The sequence below is a fragment of the Rissa tridactyla genome, chromosome 8 (genome assembly GCF_028500815.1).
Source record: "Rissa tridactyla isolate bRisTri1 chromosome 8, bRisTri1.patW.cur.20221130, whole genome shotgun sequence".
NCBI classification, from domain to species: Eukaryota; Metazoa; Chordata; class Aves; order Charadriiformes; family Laridae; genus Rissa; species Rissa tridactyla.
In genome coordinates this window covers 34714516-34736579 of record NC_071473.1, presented here as the reverse complement: position 1 = coordinate 34736579, position 22064 = coordinate 34714516, and the positions used below count along the sequence as shown (strand labels likewise).

The 22064-nt window shown below is 40.8% G+C and overlaps 1 protein-coding gene and 1 long non-coding RNA gene across 4 annotated transcripts in view; one reads left to right on the top strand and one right to left on the bottom strand.

The window, feature by feature from the left end:
* The window catches only part of LOC128913535 (uncharacterized), a 135523-nt gene that overhangs the window by 40276 nt on the left and 73183 nt on the right, over positions 1 to 22064 (bottom strand). The window contains exon 6 of the long non-coding RNA XR_008467998.1: positions 18247 to 18337. This is a non-coding gene — a long non-coding RNA (uncharacterized LOC128913535). The remainder of the gene's footprint in view (positions 1 to 18246; positions 18338 to 22064) is intronic.
* The window catches only part of PLPPR4 (phospholipid phosphatase related 4), a 35123-nt gene continuing 17390 nt past the window's right edge, over positions 4332 to 22064 (top strand). For 2 of the 3 annotated variants that reach the window (XM_054211253.1, XM_054211252.1), the window contains exons 1-2: positions 4332 to 4485; positions 19267 to 19452. In XM_054211253.1, coding sequence (XP_054067228.1) covers positions 4408 to 4485; positions 19267 to 19452 — 264 coding nt within the window. In that variant the 5' untranslated portion in view covers positions 4332 to 4407. Of the gene's footprint in view, positions 4486 to 5023; positions 5116 to 19266; positions 19453 to 22064 lie in introns of those variants that run through there. The other variant, XM_054211254.1, reaches the window with a different exon arrangement.

Below are 22064 nucleotides of genomic sequence, written 5' to 3'. Positions count from 1 at the left end.
AATTTTCTTATAACCACAACAATCTTTTAAAGGGATGACTGTAAAACAAACAATATCCTCTCACTTGCTCAGGGCAGATTTACTTATGGAATAACATGTGGATTCAATACATACAGCAAATTCCCCCAACCAGACATTTTCCTGAGGGACTGGGGGAAAAAAATAAATATATATATACACACACTGCTGCATTTCTGAATTCTGATACGGCAAGCAAAGCAGAACAAAAATCATCTGTCAGTTCCACACAGCAGAGCCCAGTTCCCATATGCCACCCTTTCTCCAAGAAGAGGATTACTGTTTTAATATGCTGAGTTCACATCACCTATTCCACGCTCATTGGGCAAAACAAAACCAAAAAATCCATCTATATGAAAGAGTTAAACCTGATCCATGCATAGAGTCACAAAAATTGCCTTTGTGCAGGGAAATTATGTGGTGACCAGGGAAAAGCAGGTTTTCTTAGGCTACTAAGCAACGGTAACTGCAACTGCAGCTGCTGCTGCAGCCTCTGGCAAAACTTCTGCTTGCTACAAACCCCCCAGTGCCACTGTCTGACCAGTAGATCTGCACAGCCACACACCCACCGGCCCTCAGCCAATTCTAATTCTTTCCCAAATTATTTGATCCTGCTTTTGCAAGGGGTTTCAGTGATATAGCACAGGTCCCTGCTTATGCGGTATGCTTTCTGTTCCCATGGAAGCTGTGAAACCACAGCCATTGCCTGTGTCCAGCACTCAGCAAAGCCTGCAGACTTTGCTGCAGAGGGAAGAGAGCACCTGGATAAAGAGATGATGACCTGCAGTCATGTTTTATACAGTGCAGCTTTGCCAACACACTAGACTATGCTGGAAAATAATTTCAGATCATGTTTTTAATAACTGTAGCAGCTCAGCTGCTGTCTGCCTGAGAAGTGGAAAGAAAGGTGCTTTCTTCACCTAAAGAAGCTCCACTGATAATACTTCTTTTGGGGGGGCAAGGTTTTGTGTCAAGCTGAGCTCTTAAAAATCATCTTGGAATCACCTGGGGCACTCACTGTTGGCCAAGTTTTCTTTTTGTTGAAGGAAAAATACATCTCTTCTTAAAATCTTATTCCAGATGAGTCAGAAGAGGCCTATGCTTCAGATCTATAAATTTTATCTTTTAGTTCCCCAACTTCTTTAAATTTTTCCATGAACTCGATTGGTTTTACTGAAGCAAAGCATAAACAAACAGTTTTATGCTTTATGCCAACATGTTTCCATGACACTTTCCTATTACAGAGATTGCTTGAAGGTGGGTAAAAGAAGCTGTTGGCGTTAGTGCAGATCCTGTACATATGACTATCCTGCATATAGATAACAGGCATTCGTAAGTTATGCATCACCACGCTTTCTCGTAAGACTTTCTTGACTGAAATGGACAGGAGGCATTTTCTGAATTCTTTATCACCAACACATTTTCCTTTCGGAGACCATATAGATGAGACACTCATTTACACAAAAGCCATTTCACACCACTCTATTAAAGTTAAGGGAATTTAATAAGGATATAAATGTATGTTATACCCGTTCGAAGGCTGTTTATAGTTCTAGAGCACTCCAAAGAGCTTTTATGTAAACAGGAATCAATCCCATAATTTCTAATAACTAACTGTCAAAAGAGCTGAATGCAATAGCATTGGGGAACTTGCGTGTTTCCAGGTGTTAATATATAGACGAATCCCTCAGTCCAAAAGCCATATTATTATACCCAGCAAGGCATTTTTCTCTTTTTCCATCAATATTCCTGTGCTTGAAAGAGGATACACAGGAACCCAAATGTCAGTCTTGAAAAGCAGAGAAGAAATATTCTTACTCCATTGTGTTAGTTCAGGACATAAGGTGCAAATGACTGCAGCCCTCTCTGGATACTGCCAGATGAAGAGAGATACAGAGCCTCCGCACAGAGTCTGTCAGGTGCTACACTCTGAGGCTCGGGCAGGTAAGGCAGAAGCTGGGAATGCATTGCTGGCAGCACAGCAAGGGTGAAATGATGAAGTGGCACCTTAGCTGTATCTTGGTCACTTACTCCTGAGAAAGCAGTTGCTATAGCTGTCTCAACGGGGAGCAAGTGAAAGCCCAGAGAGAAGGGTGGGAAATGCACCCTAGCCATGTCCATATTTGCCCATCGGTATCACTGCTAGACTAGTGTGAGGCAGACTTGCCACACTCTGGGACCCAGGCATTGCCAATCCCTTTCCCCCTCTATTTGAATAGATAAAGGGCAGAAGTTCTTGTCAAGGTCTGTCACTGCCAAAAAAGTAATTGCTTCATTTCAGCTAAATCACATATAACCTCTTTCCTAACTCCCTCTACCAGTCTATTCACAAAATAGTGAGAAAAACAAACAGAGAATTAACACAACTCTTCCTGGCCTTACAGCAGTCACACAAGTTGCATTGCATCCTTCCCACCAGACACTTATTGATAGTGAGAAGTCGTAGAATAGGGACTGGTTACTACCCTGTGTTTTACTGTACCTAACTATCACCGCTGCACTCTTAATTGGCCTTTAGGCAGTACAATAATAAAATACAACTAATAGTAGGGTTTTTGCCAGTTTCTGAAGTTATATCACGGTGGGAGTTTCTCAGTTCATTTTACCAGAGAAGCATCCTAACCTCCCTGTTCTTCCAGAATGAAGCAATCGTGTGAAACGGAGGCAAACAAAAGACTCTTGAGTAATTTTTAATGGTGTCTGCTAATGATTTTCAAGACAGACTCATGATTTCAGAACAAGCGAGGCTGATACACTAAATGCAACTCTAAGTGGCCATTGCTCATTAACCACTCTCCCCAATAATAGTTACATATTTGGCAGTAGCAAAGTCTTGCTATGGCTCCTCAACTGTTGCTATTTCACTTGGAATAACCTAGCAGCAAGGCTAACAAAAAAGGACTCTTTTTTACTTAAAGGCTAGACCACTGATGGGTAGGAACCACCACCAGATACGCCACACTGCCCAGAATAGTTTCCTGAAATTCATTGCTAATAGTTGGGCACAAACCTCCTCTGCTCACATCTCCTCTACTCCCAGAAACCCTCCTGGCCACCTCTGCTGCCTGTAGCCCCCCAACCTGCCCCTCACAGGAGTACCAATGAGTCCCCTGCAGCAGAAACCCTGGAAATCTTTCCTAACAGGATTAGGACAAGACTACGTGCTGGTATGGCAACACTTGCCACCTCTTGCAGCTCTGGCCGACTACAGATTTGCCTTCCACACCTGCCTGCAAGCATGGAGTACATTTTTGCTTTTACCCTCTTAAGAAACTTCTTTGCTTGTCTGTTCAGTGCAGAGCATGGACTGGCACATCCTCTGTGTGTAAATGAAAGGAGAACAGCTGGAAAAGAAAGGGGGCTAGTAAGAATCCTCACCCCCATTGCCATAGCACACCAGCTGCAGCTGCCAAAATACCAGCCACCATCTCATCAAGAACAACAGGTTATTTCCCATGTTCCCCCAAAAAAAGGAGGGACAGGAAATAAAGTATGACTGCTTGAGTCACACTTCTCTCCTTAAAGCTAAACACCACAATGCAAGAATAAGTTTACAAGCATAAGACAACCTTTGCAGACATTATTAGCGTGCTACAAAAGAATGAAAATGCTACCTCATACAGAGAACTCCTGCAGGCCTTAACCAGGGTACTTCTCATTGACATCGACAGGAGCTTGCCTGAGAAAAGGCTGCAAACTTTGATCCATAAGTAGGATCTCAAAATAACACACTTCACCATGGGAACGATTGTTCAGGTTAATTCTGTTCTCTTTAAGATTGGAGCAGGAACTGCACCAGATCCTTCACAGATCAGAGAAATCACATTTCTCAGTATTGCACATGGGGTTAAAGAGCTCAGTTTTGCCCAGTCCCAGCCACACCACTGCCCCTGACTGGGGCTGGGGTGATCTGTCATAAGCAACTTGAGCTCAAGAAGAGTATACATGCAAGAAAACATTGGCCACATAGGAATGGCATTCTCAAGGCCGTTCTACTACTCCGTTTCAGAGAAAGACTTCCCAGAAACAAGATAAAAGCACCAAACTCCCCATGGACCGCCCTGTGCACCCTCATGCCCGCAGGGATCCCCCTCAGGCGTCTCAGTGTGCATTTACAAATCGCCTGCTGCAGCCAAAGTTTCATCCCCGGAGCTTCCCCTTCATCCCCGGTTGCTCCGACGCTCGGCAGAGCCCCGGCGCGAAGGAGTTAAGGCTGCCGGGACCCCCGCCGCCCGCACCCCCGCCGCCGAGCAGCCTCCTGACGTCAGCCCCGCGCACGACGCAGGGCACGCGCAAGCGGGCGGCGGCGGCGGCCGGAGGAGACCCGCGGCGGGCGGCTGCCAGCGGCCGGGGGAGCGCGGGGCCGCCGCCCCGCAGCCCCCCGCCAGCATGTCCGCCAAGGAGCGGCAGAAGGGCAAAGTGACCAAGGACAGCGTCACCCTCCTGCCCTGCTTCTACTTCGTGGAGGTGAGTGGCGGTGTTCCCCCCCCGCCCTCGGGAGCGGCGGCGGGCGCGGGGAGCGGGGCGCCTCGGAGCCCCTCCGCGGGGAGGGAGCTCGCCTCGGCACTGGTTCCCCACTGCCTGATGCAAAATCCCTACGTGCCGCTTTGCCTTGGCGAAATCAGCATCGAAGCCCCCCATAAGAAGCAGGCATAAATTAACCTCTTCCTTGCAGTCTTTTCAAGTGGGAATTATTTCTACGAATTATTCAGAAAATGAAAGCGTTGCTCAACTAAATCATGCTATGTGCACAGGAACCTCTCGGGAGGAAGACATGTTTCAAGAAGGGCTGGCTTCTAGGCAAATGCTGCTTGCGGTGCTTTGGTAGAATAAAAATCACGTTCATAAGGGAATGCTTAGGAAAATAGAAATGTTCTCAAAATGATAATCAGTGGTATGTTTTTACTGACTCCTGGATTACGTGCTTCCTCTAACAGAGCTAAAAGTGTCTGTTTTGAAAATGGAACGAGGTTCTCGGCACATCTTAAAGAGCAAAACCTGCTATGGCTGCTCCGCTGGTAGCAGGTGGAGTTGCAGAGGCACTCGCTGCTTGGTGTGTCGCTTGGAGGCATTCAGCCCCCCAGAAAGCACAGTCACGTATGTACTTGTATAAGATCACGAGTAGAAACAGTTTAGGCTTAAGGAGATTTGTGTGATGTGAATTTGTTTAATGGCACAGCAGTAAGTAAGTAAAAATGTTTTATGGATTGAGCAGTTTTTCAGGTGACCCCACTGACAGGGGAGTGACTGAGGCACTTTGAGGCACCACGTAACTTACTTCTGAGAGAGACAGTGAAAATAACATGAAGATCAAATATGAGAAAGAACTTCTTTACGGTGAGGGTGACAGAGCACTGGAACAGGCTGCCCAGGGAGGTTGTGGAGTCCCCTTCCCTGGAGACTTGCAAGACCCGCCTGGATGCAGCCCTGAGTAATGTGCTCTGGGCAATCCTGCGTTAGCAGGGAGTTGGACTAGATGATCTCTAGAGGTCCCTTCCAACTCTGAAATTCTGTGATTCCGTGAACTTAATGGTAAAATATGGTGTAAGTTAACTGTAATTTGTATGCTAAATAAAGGCATAAAATTATATACAATACTTAATGTATAAAATATTAAAATATAAGCACTGGGTAAAATATAAAGCAAAAATTATTTTCTTTCAGGTGCACCTGAAGGACTTTGGAGGTTCTCTGGGAGGCAGAAGGGGTCAGGTTGAGAAAGGATTTTAGGTAATAGCAGAGTGTCTCTGTCCCTTGTGCTCCCTAAGCACCTGGACATGGTCAGGAGCTAACCCAAAGTAAGCTGCACCAACTGGAAAGTTTTGCAGAGGCTGGTTATATGGAACCATCAGATGCAGCCTATGAATGTAATCAGGCCTGCTCAAGAAAAGTCCTTTGATGGAAGGCACTTGCCATGTCATATATCTTATGTTAGCCTTGTATAGGAGGGAGAGGTCAAGCTTGGAGAAGCCCCTAAAGACAGATAGGGGCTTCCTCACTCTGTGCTATCTCTGGGAATCCAAAAAGGATGGGAGATTGCTGGACCTCAGCTTGGGCATAACTCTCTTGCAAGACACGATGTAGAGATCCTGCAAGACGCTACAGAGCTGTGCTGTTTGGTGGGCTGTGCTTTGGCCTGCAGCAAGATGGGATGAAATACAGAGCAGCAGCACAAAATGTGTGCATGCTGCTCAAAAGAGTTGCCTTATATAATATTAATTGCATACTTATAGTTCCTTCAGAAGCTCCCTGTAGCTGTTAAAGGAATAAGGCAAAAGATTTTGCGAGCAATGAAGAACTTCAACTGAGCTCTGTGTGCAGGTCCCACAAGAAGCAGGCGAGTTCTCCACTCTGGTGTGGACTCCTAACACCTTCAGCAAGTCATTTACAAGCTAGATCTAAAAGGAGGTAGAGATGTCTTCAACACCCAGCTGCTCTGAGAGGGAGTTAGAATGGTCTCCTAATGAACTTTTAGGATTTCTATGTTAGTCACAGGAGCAGAGTCTAGAGCCTGCACAAGCCCTTCTCCCCCAGGAGCGAGTGCTAATTATTGAACTGCAGACTTACGGCCCCTGTTGAACCAATGAACACATAGGTATTCCATACAAGTAAAACCAACATCAAGAGAAAAAACTGACTACAATACACCTGAGCCTAAACATTGATTAGGAAACTCTTTGGTGAGTTATTAGCCCTCTCCCATTCACAGCAGGAGGATCTGAAACCATTTCCCACATTTTAGTTGAGTACTCAAATCACTTGAGTGAAAGGGTGACAATTCATATCATATTTAGAAAGAAACACTTACCTTGTGCTACTTGTGTACACCCACCCTGCATTTACCCACACATGCGCCAATTCTGATCAGACTAATGAGAATGCCTTTCTAGAGCTCTGTAGCACAGGCAGGTGCCAGCACTTCAACAGCATCAGAAAAAGGAAATGATGGCTTAGATTCTTCCGCTGTGGTTGGCTCAAGGAGAGCCAAAGATTTGAGTTGTTCCTCATAAAGAGGGATTTAATCAAAGATAATTTAATTGCAATGAGAAGTTTGCACATGTAAGGGACAGAGGAGTCACCCAGTGTGGATTTCCTTTGTAAGCTAGAGGTAAGTTCCTAATGCGATCCAACAGCCAACTGCTTAAAAACAAAACTTATCCAATTTAATTAAGGGTCTCTGATTTTTAAAGCTTTTAATTTCATGAATGGTGGTTGAATGGATGATGGGAAACAGGCTTTCAGCCTCTTTCCTCTGAATGCTGTCTATTCTTTTATGGGTTTTTTTCTTCTGCCACTCACTTTAATTTTCCCTGTCCCATGCATAGTCCCTCCCTACCCTGAATTGCAATAAAAAAAAGATAGCACATTAGGTTTGCACCTTCAAAGAAGAAAATTGGGGTTTTCTGTCATCCATTTTACATCAAGATTTAGGAGGTGTAGGCCAAAGGAAAAGCAGACTGTTTTGAAAATACATTACAAAAAAGTGCTGCTTTTTCTCTCAAACACTACACACAAGGAAAGAGATGGAAAAAAGAATGTTGGGTCAAGGAGAAAGTCAAAATTCCAAAGAGATAGGAAAGGGATGCATTTATGTTACAGAAACAAAATATACAGTTAAAGAATGAAAAAAATATCTGTAACAACTTACATAATTCAGGCATGCAGAACGAGTAAAGACATGTTCTCTACTTCAGAAGGACCTTACCTTTAGAAATAGCAGCAAACAAATACAGTTCTGACACTTAGGGATTTCTGCTATTAATTTCCTTAAGAACGTGTTATGAATGAGACTTAACTCCTGTAAATGAATGTGTTTGCTGGCAGCAACTTTCAGGATTGGATAAAATATGATTACATAGAATGTATGTGGGCCAACTGATGGTTAACTTCAAAAGAAATACTCTGGGCCTGATGTTGGTTTCAGTCTAATTTAAGAATAATTCCAATTAGCAAATTTTACCAACAACAGAGTTAAAACGTAAGACCAATATGCCCCTTTTAAGACTGTTGTTATTGCTACAGCTATTCTTCATTTGCACAGGAAAAGCAAAAGGGGAGTCAGGCTACAGCTTTGGAAGACAGAAATGAAAAGGCAGTAAAATGAAGAGATGGAACTTCTAAAAAATGTGGATGGCTCATTATCTAAAAACATCAGAGGCAAACAAATGTGTATTACGAAATAAATCTTAACACATTTTTAATTACCTGTTTTCAAGTTTCATGATTCATAACAGGAAATAACTTGATCATTTATCGTATGTATCATAAGAATGTTTTAGAGGTTATTTTAAAGCACTGGTAATACTTCTGCTTAGGAGAGCCTCTGATCAGGGGCTCCTGAGAGCTGAATAGTTTTAGATTGCCTTGTACACCACGCTCAGCTGAAGCACATGGTAATTGGCACTGCCAGGCAGTTTGGCCTGTTTCAGTCCTAATTATGCTTGTGGCATTTTAGGGTTCTGTAGACTGTATGGGTTATCTGAGCTTCATTTGCATAGCTGAGAAAGACAAAACTTGCCATGAAAATTCATAGTCCCTCTGGTCTAGGGGGAATTGGTTTTCATGGTAAAAAGTCTACATGCCTCTGGGAGACACTGAAAATTAGTATTCCCGGAATAAGTTTTGCTTTTTGTTAACTGACTTTCTTTTCAGCGTATGTCAGAGCACATCATAAGTGTATTCACTTACAGAAGAAATACAGCTGTCTTGCATTTTAATATGAATCTGGAAAACTTCCAGGGTTATGTAGTTTCTGTTCCTGGCAGAATGGTCACACTTTAGAGGCAGGACAGACAGATACATTTCTTCTTGATGAAGGAAAAAGACTGTCTTTCTCCATGCTATCCCGCTTCAAAAACTCCTGGTTTAAATTCTGGTTTTGCAGAAGTCGCTATGAATTTTGCCTTGAACTTCAGTGGCACTATTTCTTCATCCTGTGCCCCGTATGTGGGAAGGTGGTGTCAATCTGAATGACTTGATGTACTTATTCTCCAGCTACATTGTGTTCCTGTGGCACAGTCTTCCTCTGATGGATGCTTAACTTACATTGTCTGAAACATCTCCAATTTTAGTCAATGTCCCTTGCACAGTTAATTTTTTTCCCTACATTGTCTTCTAGACTCTTGTGTATGATGCATGCATACAGATACAGGCACCTTCTTTTTCTGGAGCACAGTCAGGAGGCAATCATGCCAGAATTGTTTGGAAACACTTCTTTCAGTACTGGAAGACCGCTTACTTTTCTTGTTCCCCAAAGGAGCTGGAATTCTCACCAGCAGAAAGCACAGAGATCTGTTATCATTGTAGGACTCCAGACTGCAGAACGCAGGAGGTCGTCAGCTTCCATTGAAATAACTGCATGTAGAGAATGTTCACTGTCTCAGCACCAGATGCTTTATTTCCTTTTGTTTCTAACATACATGGACAGAGCTAGGTTTGAAACATGAAATGTTTGTACCCATCACTTGGTAGCTCAGTGCCACTTCTCAGTCACATCTGGAATTTTTTTTCAGCTATTCCACCATGCATGACCCACCACATTTAAATTATGCACTTTGTCACCTACCAGTCATGTACAGGTGTGACTGCAAAAGACATAAAAAGCCAAAGGAGTGCAGTGATTAGAATAAGAGTAGAGGGAGAATAGACTATAGGGCTAAATCTTTCTTCCTAAGAACAGGATGTTTTGGCCTAGTGTAAGAGTTAACTACACTGCTGTGTCTTAGAGGCAAAGCGTAGTCACATTTATCTCTAGATAGGTTTTCTGTTATGCTTAAATTAGCCTTGGGGGGGTGAACCAACAAAAAACCCCAACTGTAGAAGATGAAATTCTCCCCATACTGTGGAAGTAGCATAATGCTTTCCAAATATATTGCTTTTTCTCTCAAAAGAGTCAACCATGTGTGAGGAGAGAGGAAGAAGGAGAAATACACTTAACAGTCTGCTTATTGAGCTGACCTTGTCATGTGGCTGACTCACAGAGGATGGATGTCAGATTTGTTTATAACAGTGCATTAGAGATCAGCATCCCCAAAATATTAAGAGGCTATCTGAGGCCTGAGGAGGCTGCTATGCATTCAAAGCAGCTATGTAATTCATTGGCCAAGTCATCAATGTTACGACCTCTACGTCACTTCTGTGCTTATAGATGAGCCATACAGCCTGCATACTACCAGCTTTGAGCTCTGATGAGTGTCAGGCCTGTGACAGGGCTGTCCTGGGAAAGAAAAATGCAAATGCCACATGTTAGATCTCCCTCTGTGCTTGGCTACTTGTTTGGCAAGTACAGAGTTTGAGCAGTTAATAGTGAAAGAAAGCCCTGCCCCCTTTTCAGTCCTACACTGTCCTAATATCCCAGTAGTAAAAGGAGGCCTGAAAATGTTAGAAATTAAAGGACACTCCTTTTTCCAAATGATTACCTCTTCCAAAAGTAGAAAGAAATTACACCCCTCTCTGGGATTTTCTTCTATAATTGTTAAAGATCTGTTACTCTGCAGCCAAAATTAATAAAGAACAGCCTGTTGTGGAACCTCATGTACACAGGAGCTGAGCTGTTTCAAACGCTGAATCTTGACTGATGATGTTGTCACTTAAAAGTTCAATTTATGGGGAGTTCAGATGTGGCAAAACAGCGTGGGAGTAAGCCACTGGAGAAGGGCTGGCACCCACAGAATTTCATTTTTTTTTATGTATGTCAACCAGTGTGTTTTAGAGAGTAGAATGAATTGTAGTACTGTGTAGGGATTGGCAGCTTTGTCCCCTAGAGATGGGGTTTTCAAGGAAACTTCTAGCTGAAGTTTGGTAACACTCTGACCCGAAAACAACCGCCTTTTTTTGAAGTGTTGCTGTTCTTGATTTACCATAACCTTGCAGCAGGAGCATAAAAGAAGTTTCATAATCAACAGTATATGTAATATCCTGAATCTCATTGTTTGTAGTTATTCATTGGTTGTTACTAATCATTAATTTCATCAATAATAATAATTAATCATAATTAATATAATGAATCATCAATTACGTCTGAAGTCACAGTGGATGGAAATGCATTCATGGTGGTTTTTGTGTTGTAAAATTTCTGCCTAAGGATTTGCTTTCTATTTAAGCACATATACTTAATTAAATTGAAATATTTTAAAGGTGTTTTTGGATTATTCCTGTATGAGAATATTTTTGTTAAACAATTTTTGTCACTTTCTCTCTGTGTAATGGCTGCTTCATGTACATTTATAAAAAAAGAGAAAGAAGCACTTTTTAGGATTATCATGCATTCAGCATGACTTTAAGATTTCTGAAATAACTAGGAATTTTATCACTGATGTATCACCTCTATTTTTGGTCTTACACATACTGAGAGGTTTTCTATGAAGATTTGGCAAAAGATCAAGAGGTTTGAGGAGTTGCACAAAGATATCTGTTGTATTTCTAAAGCTAGACTCTAATTGGCAGTCACTGAACAATTCAATTGAAATCAATGCTGGAAATAAGGATAATTTAATAATAATAATCTCAATGATACCTGAGATTTTAAATTAAACTGTGAGTTGAAATTAAATCCAATAGTGTTAAATCTAGGAGGAGAAAGACCATCGTATCATGTCACTCCAATTAGTTTCCACAAAACTTAGACAATGGTGAGGTAAAACTCCTTTAGAGAAAAGACCGGTCCCTTACAGCTTTGGGCCAGATGAAATCCAGATCCAAAACACGGACAAGATGCGTCAAAAACTTGAGTTCAGAGAGCTTTATACAGATGCAAATTTTAAACTTCTGAAAAGCCTGAACACCCTCTCTTGTAAGCCTGAGGCATTTCAGATTTGAGTTTAGAACATAAAAAAATCTATCAGGTCAAGCAAGTTGCCTGCTCTTAAGACATCCTGTGCTTAGTACCATCTCTTCAAAAGTCCTCATGACAGTCCTGTTTGCAATGCATTTGAGCTTGTGCTTGGTCTTAATCCCAGCCCTGCACAGCAGTCTGACTGATGGTGAAGGTACTGCACTCCTGTACCTGAGCAGAAGCCATGGTGAGGAGCCCATCAGTTCTCAAAAACAAGAGAAAATGGCAGAATTTGGGCTGATACCATTTTTTCTTCCTTACCTATTTCTGGAAGGTATTCAATCATAGTCATGACCTCAGTATTCATTCCTGTCTGGATAAAAGAGACCTGTCCTCCATCCGTTCTCTCCTCCTGTCTTTTGTGAATCTCACAGCAAAGTACAACAGGACAACAGCCAGGGCGGTTGAAAGCTGCAATTGCTGTTAGTAGTGGGCTAAGAATAGGAATACCTTGTCTCCTCCAACCCACCGCAGCCCTTTTTTTTGTCTCATCCATCTGTTGTTGCCTTGTCATTTAGACCATGAATTCTCTGGCACAAAGACTGACATTTAGGATACATTTTAATAGAATCTTCCACAATGCTACAGCCTTGCAGTGCTAACACAACATAGTTATTAAATAGACCATCCTTCTCCCAAGCACTTAGCTGGTATTTTTTCCATGACAACAAACCAGTGGCATCCATTAGCTATCTTTCTGAGGCAATCCTGTTTATTTACTTGATTGCTTACAAAGATTCCCCAATTCCCAGAAAATAAGAGAAACACCAGGATGCAGCTCCTGTGTTCAGGAACTTCTTGCTTGCTGTGGAAGGGCTGCAGAACGACCTAAGGATCTAAGAATTTATTGGCCATCCAAGTGTAAAAATTATTTACGAAATATAAAAGGTCCAAATAGCATATCAGGCATCCCTTAATCCCTTTTCACAGGTGGGCTAGTCATATTATCTTTATTCTGCATCTGGCTAATCATGTCTTGACTTCCTTGGAGAGCTACATACATACTGCTTCTCTGTTTTCTGCCTATCTTTTATACACGCAGGTAAAACTAATCAATTCCACAGCCTTTGTATTTAGATCCAGTCTCAAGAAAAATCACTCAAGTCATTCTGGCCAGCACACTGAGCCGTGACTTCAATATATTTAACTGTAATTACAAGAGACGCATTTCATTTTTCCCCCCACTTAGCCTGACTGAAATATAACCCAGGCTAATCACTTTTGTAAACCATATTTAAAGAGTGTCTGCTGGTAACTGCCCAAACAGCCTAATAGAACAGTACCACAGGATCTGGATATGAGTTCACAATAAGGAGAAATGCCTGTAGCGCATTTTAGCAAAGCAAGGAGAGGTCACATAACTGCAACCTACAAAACGGGTTCATAGAATCATAGGATGGTTTAGGTTGGAAGGGACTTTAAAGATCATCTAGTTCCAATGCCCCTGGCCATGGGCAGGGACACCTCCCACAGGATCGGGCTGCTAAATGCCCCATCCAGCCTGGCCTTGAACACTTCCAGGGATGGGGCATCCACAACTTCTCTGGACAACCTGTTCATGCCGTTGCATATGTGACACGCTCATAAAGCCCATGGATTTTAAGATGTTATTCTCCTGAAGGTAAATATGGACTCTCTGCTTAGTTAAGTGCTGTCACAAGACTTAGATATATACCAGTGTACAGTTTTAGAGAAAGGGAATTTAGAGAAGTTACTACTTCCCTACTAGAGAGTTTTGAATTATGTATGTATCCAGTTGCATATTCTTTCAAGGTAAGAGAGAAATGGGGGGGGGGGGGCGGGGCAGAAATAAGTGTGTGCTTATTTGTTGCTTTTCTTTTTGGTTTGAGCCTCACTGTCTCCATAGTGTCATTTAGGAAACCATCAATAATATCCGATTGCTACTGACTTGCCTGTAACACTTGCAGAGAGAATGTCATTTTAGTGAAGCTTTGATTGTTTGCAAATTCTCCAAGGAGAGGGAGCACCCTGAATTTGAAATTTAGAGGTCTGCAGAGACCCTGTGGAATAGTAAAGTTAAAGGTACTACATTTTAACTCAAGAGCAAGAAGTTTAGTGTTTCTTTCAAAGCAACAGGGTTTGTGCCTGGTGGAAGGCCGGAGACAAAAGTCAGCGCCCCAGATGCTGATCTGTCCAAAGGACAACCTTGTGCTATTTATGGTTCAATCCACTCCAATAAGACTTTCCTCCTAAGGCGTGGCCTTCCACTGCCCCATTTCCAAGACCTCTGCTGTCATACCAGACCTGTATTCCTGCATGCATTACAGATGGCACAATACAGGGTAAGAGATGGGGCGTATGCTGGTACTGGAGACCTCAAGGCTATAAACAACTCGCCCAATGGTCAGATAAAGAAATGCAGAACTGCAGCTCGCAAAACTGATTTTAGGGGTAAAAAAGAGTACAAAGAACAAGTATCCAATATACGTAAACTATGCCACATATAGTAAATTGGAATATAATGTGAAAAGACAGACCAAAAGAAAAAGAGGAGGGTGTAAAAGCGTATTAGCGAACACAAAAATGAACCCAAGTGGTTCCTACAGTGAGGAAGAATTGCCATCAACATCATACTGGTCCTGACAAAGGATTTGGGATGCGCTCTTTTTATACAGAATAACTAGTTGTTACTACTAGATATATATATATAAAAATCATGCAGTGTTGTACCACACAAAGATATGTGAAAGTAAAACAAACTAGGCATAGCCTAATTTCTCAGGTCATTAGAAAAACTGCTGTTACAATTAAACCAAATAAAAACAAAGTTCCAGGCAGCTCAAGACAAGTACAGACAAAGCATGTTTGACAAGCCCCAGTCCTGAGTCCTTGCAAACTCTGTAAAAAATCTTGTGGCTTGTTAGTAGCAATGACAACACTGTATTTAGCGGGCTACAGCTCTACAGGTTCCTCATTTCATGCATTTGAAGCCATGGAAAATTAATTATAGGGTAATTTAACAGAAGTGTTTCCATCAACTTTGGGGTGCCCCAGCAAGTTTGGGCCTGGTGGCTAAGAGACAGCCAACTTGTGGGGTTTGGGCAGGACCAGCATGGCTTCCATGCATAGGTTATATCATATGACCAGCAACAAATGGGGCTGTCACTGTGGGTCCTGGATAATCTTAATCCTCACAAGTAAACCAGGAGCACCCCAAAACAGCCTCAGGAGCAATCGCATGATGTCCCACAGAAGTGCGCAACCTGAACAGCTGTCTCCTGCCTCTGAACTCCTCTCACAGCCATCTCTTCTTTCATTTCTGTGCAATATATGACAATACGTGTTGTGGCTCTTGTCCAGGAGGAAGATTTGTTACATATCCCATCAGTTTAGAGAAGTTATTGTGCTATTGAATGCTCTTTTGGTTTGGCCTGCACTAACAAACAGGAGGTTTTCACCTTTTATTTTTCTTACAAGATATCTAGGTATTTACATCCTTGTTGAGCTCTTGGGAATGGAGATCATCTTTTCTCATGCTTCCTAGCTCAATACAGCAAAATCTTTTTAAATATGAATAACATTAATTATTATTAATAGCAAAGTCCTATGGCTTAATAAAGGCTCTTAACTTACAGTTTAAGAAAACAAAAGGATGAAAAAGAAAAAAATCTTTTAAAAAAAAAATAAATTAACCCCAAATCAAACCTTTTCGGCAGCTATGCTGATTATGGTCCTGACTTTAAGACCCTGAGACAAACAGAGGTTGATCACTTGGGTAAAACTCTACATTTAGAGGTCTAAATTACAAGCTGAAGAGGGATCTCTTTCCATTAGCCAACCAAGGAGGTAAGAGTATAAAGACTTATTAGTCGAGATATGTGAACTGAGGTTGGGGTTTTTATTATTCTAATTAGGAACAGGAAAATTCCTATTCTATTTTGTAATTAAAACAATACACATTCTACCATCTAATTATATTTGACATTTTCAAGGTGTTGGGAGCTGAAGTCTACAATTACAGAACTACTGCTGCCTTAAGCAGAACACTCCATAAATATTCATATATTAAATAGCCAGTTATACTGTTTAGAAGATTTTAGAAACGTTTGCTTTTTTTTTAGAAACATTAGACTTTTAGAAGACGCATTTTATATTTGTATTTTTAAAAAGATAGGAAGAAAAATGTCCTGTGGGATCTGACATACTGTATATAGCAAATTGACTACAAACCTATTCATTAGTATTATAAGCAGTCACGTTGGAGATTCACAGGGTTTAGAATTATTTCTTTTCTTTTAGCAGAATGGATAATTACAGCCAGAAATAATATAGGAGTCCTGTAGTGAAGTCATAAGACAGTGAAATGCAATTCTTACGATTCCTTGATTTTGTAATTAACAATAAAATTATAGCTTACATACAGTAGTTTAAAAAAAAAGTTAACCACATCTTTTATTTTAGTGTCTCACAATAAAATATAGCTTCATATATCACCTATTTTTGATAGTTCAGTATCGCCATTTGAAACAGTTGCCTGCCTAAGAATACCATAATCAAAGTAGAGGTGGACCTGTGGGTAATGCAGAGCCTATTGTTCAAGGAGAGGCTTTCCTTTTCTTGACATTTGAGAAATGGAGAAATACACAATGAAGATGAAACTCTGAGTGCCCGGTGTTCCATGAGTCTGCCTGCTCTGTGTTCCTATTCTAGGAAATGAACCTTTGGGGACATCTAGATAAAAGGGCATAATTTCTGAAAAGAAGGGCAATGGGGACTTTGCCTATTTTGTCCATTTAGTTCATTGTTATAGGTTTGTGTCCTGTTATAAGATGCTTTGCCCTATGGGACCTAGATCCTGGCTAAGTCATTAGGTATGACTTTCAAGTAGTTAATAATAAAAGACATTGCAAATGTTTCAAGAGTTAAATGCTGTGCAGAAGTGGAGTTGCAACATGTGTGAGTTCAAATGCTGTCCAGAATTTTGGTGACCAAGCAAGAGCAACACAGACTCAGCGCAAGCTCCCCGCACACCAGGGCAGCATGCACTGTGCCAGCCTTCTGGTCAGGAGGCCCCTTATCCCAAACAACTCCACAGTCTCTGTGCAGGCAGGTGTGGAACGAAGGGCACCCAGTACTACAACAATCTCAATTATTCCCAAAGTATGAAGACTTTAGGGAAGTCCTTTTTCACCCCTGCACATCTCTATAATGACTAGAAACAGTCTAGCCCACGTTGACTAATCATGCATGCTTGCATTATGGTCAATCAGGGACTGCATCCAGTAGGAAGTGAGAAGTAGTATTATATAATGCATCCAGCTAAAGAATTGGGCTTCTTCCTGTGATGGGCAGGAAGCAGGACTCAATTCAATTACATTGTATATCATTATTCCATACATATTATATGTCATATTATATAATAGTTGTATTATATATTATGTATTCACATAATATGTATTACATATTGTATATGTTATATGCTATACGTAATATGTATGTGTAATATAGCATGTGAGTGCAGATATACATGTATGTTTGGGTTTTATATATATATACACACACACTACTTGCTGAAGCAAACTTACTAGATGCCTGGTGTTATTTTTGTAATGCTCATAGCACTCAGGGATGCCAATACAGATTCCCTCCCTTTCTACACAATCACAGTCTTTATACTGTGCGACATTACAATGCAAGCAACTTTTAAACTCAGACAACCAGACAGGCAGAATTCCTCCATTCTCCACCTTCTGCAGATTTTGCTTAGAACACTTTGAAGATACAACTCACCCTTTTCAAATCTGTCCTTCAGCACATCAAAGACAAGCTGTTCTTTTCAAACAAAACCTAAGCTGTATTAAAAAATGTTTCAGTGAAATTTAGCTAGAACCCTCCTTCTTTAACCACCCAGAATTACATTTTATGCACAAAAAGTCTGCATTTTAAAAGCCCAGTGTTTAAAAATCTGAAAATGGCCAGTTAATGCAAGAAACCGTTGTCCCTCTGCCATATATAGCAGGTTTTAGTCATCATTTTTTCAATATACATGTTTATCCAGTTTTACCTCTGCTTTTTTATTCCATTGTAGAATGGGATGAATGACATTGATGTTAATCAATCAATTATTTTTGTAAATGTGTACTGAACATTGCAAGAGTAATATAATCTAAGTATGCCCAAAATTAGGTTAGGAGAATCCCTTTTCCTCATAATGTTAGGTGCTTGATGTAAAAGAGGCGGGTTTTTTCTCAAGAGATGTGATACAGACTTATCAGATTTTTAGGATTTTATCTAAGTGAATCTTATTTAGTAGTTGCAAGATTTTACTTTTCAGCTGCAGCTAGGAGTGAGGAAAAGTTAATGTGAGCGCCATCTTACAAACAAAAAAGAAAAGGAAGAAGATAGGCAGTTCATGTCATATCATCCTGAGGTACCTTCATTGCAGTAGAGACACAGGGAAGGAGTCGTTGCATCTCAGGGAAGGAGCAGGCAGTTGTTCTGATGTTGCCTTGTTCAGTGAGGACTCTGGGAAATAACAAACAAAAAATGTTCTGAGCATTTACTAGAAGGATACAGAGAATAATCACATGCTGCTGGTCACCTCTGAATGCCCCAGTGCCCACCCTGCGGGGAGGGCTGCTCTCTCTGTTCACTTATAAACCAACAGCTTCAAAATGCCTTTTTGCTTTTCCATCTCTGGAACAACTTCCTCCCACAGAGGCGTACTGGTTGAATCCGTGTTTTCAGGAGCTGGTGGCAAGCTGGGGTGAATTTATCCCCAGAGGGGCCAACTTCACTCTTACTAAATTACTGGAAGTAATTGCAAAGGCTAAAATCGCTAAATAGCTAGAGGATAAAAGAATTGTGAACCACAGTCATCATAGTTCTAAACAGACTGAGACTTGCCAAAGTTAATTGCTTTTTTCATAGAATTACATAATGAATGTGCAAAGGCAGAACTGTATTATCACATATTTAGATTCTAGGGAAGCAGTGGATACTGGTTTTCATTAACTGTTAATGCAAACTGGCTTTGATATAAACACTGTCATGTACATGACAGAGTTGCTAAAGGACCAAAAAAGGTGATGATGAACAGCAGAACGCTGAGGCTCCACATGGGAGACTGCAGTCCTGGTTCTTCCTTTAAAAAAAAAAAAAAAATCAAAGTTTATCTATTAATCATTCATAGATGAAAAGGCTAAATTATGTGGGCTGAAGATTGGATTGGGTGTTTTGACTAGCTTGGTAGACAGCAGGGTTATTTGATATCAACTGAATAGTATCGTATCTCTAGAGAATTAATTATTTAAAGATGGTAAAATGGATATGACAAGGAGCAGTGAAATGTAAATAGCAAACATCACAGAGATTTATTAACAGACTATGTTGTCGTTGCAAAAGCATTGCTATTCCATTTCCAAACAGTAATTTGTTGCTTTCTTCTCTTCTAGTTGCCCATATTGGCATCTTCTGTTGTTAGTCTCTATTTTCTTGAACTTACTGATGTCTTCAAGCCAGTTCACTCTGGATTTAATTGCTATGACAAGAGTCTGAGTATGCCATACATTGAACCTACACAAGAGTCTGTTCCCTTCTTGATGTTGCTTAGTCTAGTTTTTGCTGGACCATCAATTACGGTAAGTTTGAGGTGCCACTGTCACCTATTAAAGATTTTGAACAGAGTTGGCATAAAGAAAGTTGCTCGTTTGGTTTCATTTAGGCTGCAGAGTGTCATCCAGTCTAATTACTTTAGGATTTTAAATTCAGCTTTTATTCTTCTATAACAGAAAGACACACTCCTTACAACATTCCCTGTAGCACTTCATCTACTTGCACTATCCTGATTGTGGGCATTAATGTTAAGAAACAGCATCTACAGTTGGGTGAGAATAGCTTGAATCATTCTGTTATGCTGCACAAATATTTGAACTTTTACAGATAGGACATCTCCCTACTCTGACCTACACCAAAATTTCAAGATTTTGTTGGAAATGGAAGCCTTCATTTGCAGTCCTGAACATGCCACTTTTGTTAGAACTAGCTTTACTCAGTGAGAGGGTATATCAGTTGTGTCAGTGAAATCAATTACTTTCCCAAATAGCACTGGGACTCCTCTAAATTGTGAGTTAGTCATTAAGAGCAGGAAAAAGGAGGCTGGTTTAACCATTCACCCAAAGGGAGGAGATGATTGCAGCAGAACAGAGATATCCTGTCAGAATATGAGCAGTTTGGTCACTATTTGTGATGGTTTAACCCCAGCTGGCAACTACAACCATGCAGCTGCTTGCTCACTGTCTCCCCCTTCCCCCCCCAGAAGGGTGGGGAGAAGAGGGGAAAAAAAGAAAGGGAAAGGGAAAAAAAAAACCCTCATGGGTTAAGTTAAAGATAGTTTAATAAAAACAATAACAGAAAAGGAAAAATAACAACAATAATAATAATGACATGGTTCATTCTGACTGCCCAGTGAATTGACACTGTCCAGAGCAGTGATTGCGGATTCCCACCCCCCAGCTAACCCCATTTATGTACTGAGGATGACGTTTATGGTATGGAATAGTTCATTGGCCATTCCATTGTTCTGTCTATGCTTCTATGGTAAGCTGAAAAAAAAAAGTCCTTGAGTAGTGTAAACATCACTTAGAAACAACTAAACCCAATAGGTATTATTGACATTTCTTTCACAGCAATCACTAGAAAGAAAATTGGCTCTTTCCCAGCTGAAATCAGGGCACAATTTTACATAAAAAAAATTCAAATTGTTTGATACAGGTGAGTGTTGTCCCTGCTGTAATTGCTGTGTCAAATTCCAATGAAATCTAAAGACTTCACCTTTACATATATATATATACACATATATATACACACACACATATATATACACACACACACACACATAGACTAGAGGGAATAGGCAGCTCAGATAGGAGCCTTATTCTCGCACCACTCCTGTTTGGCAAATGGTGAGAGAAATTCACCTTGAGTGGGTGATTCCATGCACCTAAAAAGCTGAATGAACCTTCTGAAAGGGTCTCTTCGCTCCCTTGACAGCAATGACTGCGCATCTGGGTTAGGTACTTCTCTAAGGCCAGCTGCAAACATGTCTCTGCTGCCAGCTCCTCTGAATTCCCTTAAATTCATTGAGTTCATTCCTTTTATAGCCAGTTTGCAATTACAAAATGTATAAAATGTGATGCCAATATAAAAATCATCAAGTGCTGTTCTCTCTTTGCTCTCCAGGATGGTTTTTGTTTATTTCTCTTTTTTTTTAAACTGAACTATTCTTACTCGTTTTCATTGCTTTAGAAACCATTTTTGAAGGATTTTGCACAACCATCAGCCTGAAAATTGTACTCATTTAGGAACTGGGAGCTAAGACTCTCAATGTTGCTGGTGCAGACACTTGCAGCAAACACCAAATGCTGTGATAAAACCAAAAGTTGTTGGTATTGCAGTTTGGCTGGGTTTCCTAAGTTTAGACAGTGTTTCTGATAGCAACAAACTGGACTTTGCTGAAATGACCGTAGAAGGAACTATGTAGGCTCACTTGGGCCACAGTAAAGGGGTAAAAGCTGATTTTTACTTCAGAGTTCACATCAAGCCTAGGTAATATCAAACACTTCCAACTGAAAGATGCCCATTTCATTAAGGAGTGTTTATTAAGGGCTTTGATTACAGGTGAATTATTTCAGCATTGCATGAAATTTTGCAATAGAAAATGTTATTCTAGTTTGAATCATTTTCCTACCAGCAGTACGGACAACTAACCAAAACCATGCCATGTAAGGAACTCAACCCACCCTTGAGCATGCCTACCAAACATAAGATCAGTAAAGAAAGTAAATCCTGAAGCTTCAAAGTACATCTGCTTAAAAGCTGCAAGCCTTAGGAAGGTGTAGTTCATTTGTATTAGTGTGAGCATGAATGTGATGCTTGCATTAGATGGAGAATGGGCTCTGATAGCGCGAAATACACAACTTCCTGTAATAAAACGCATTGAAGATGGTGTAGAGCATCGGCTCGTTATTATTCAGTACCACTTCTGAGGTACTGAGGTATTTACCACCACTGAGGTAAAAAACTAGAGGGTTTTTTGTCCAATTCTTCCTTTTTCCTGTGGAAAAATAGGCCAATGAAGCTTAATGCAAAAAGATCACAATTGTGCTATTGTCATCTTGTAGAGTTTAGCATTTTATAACTTAGTTTTCATTAACATTTCAATGAATTACATGCTTTATCAAAATCTGTAAAA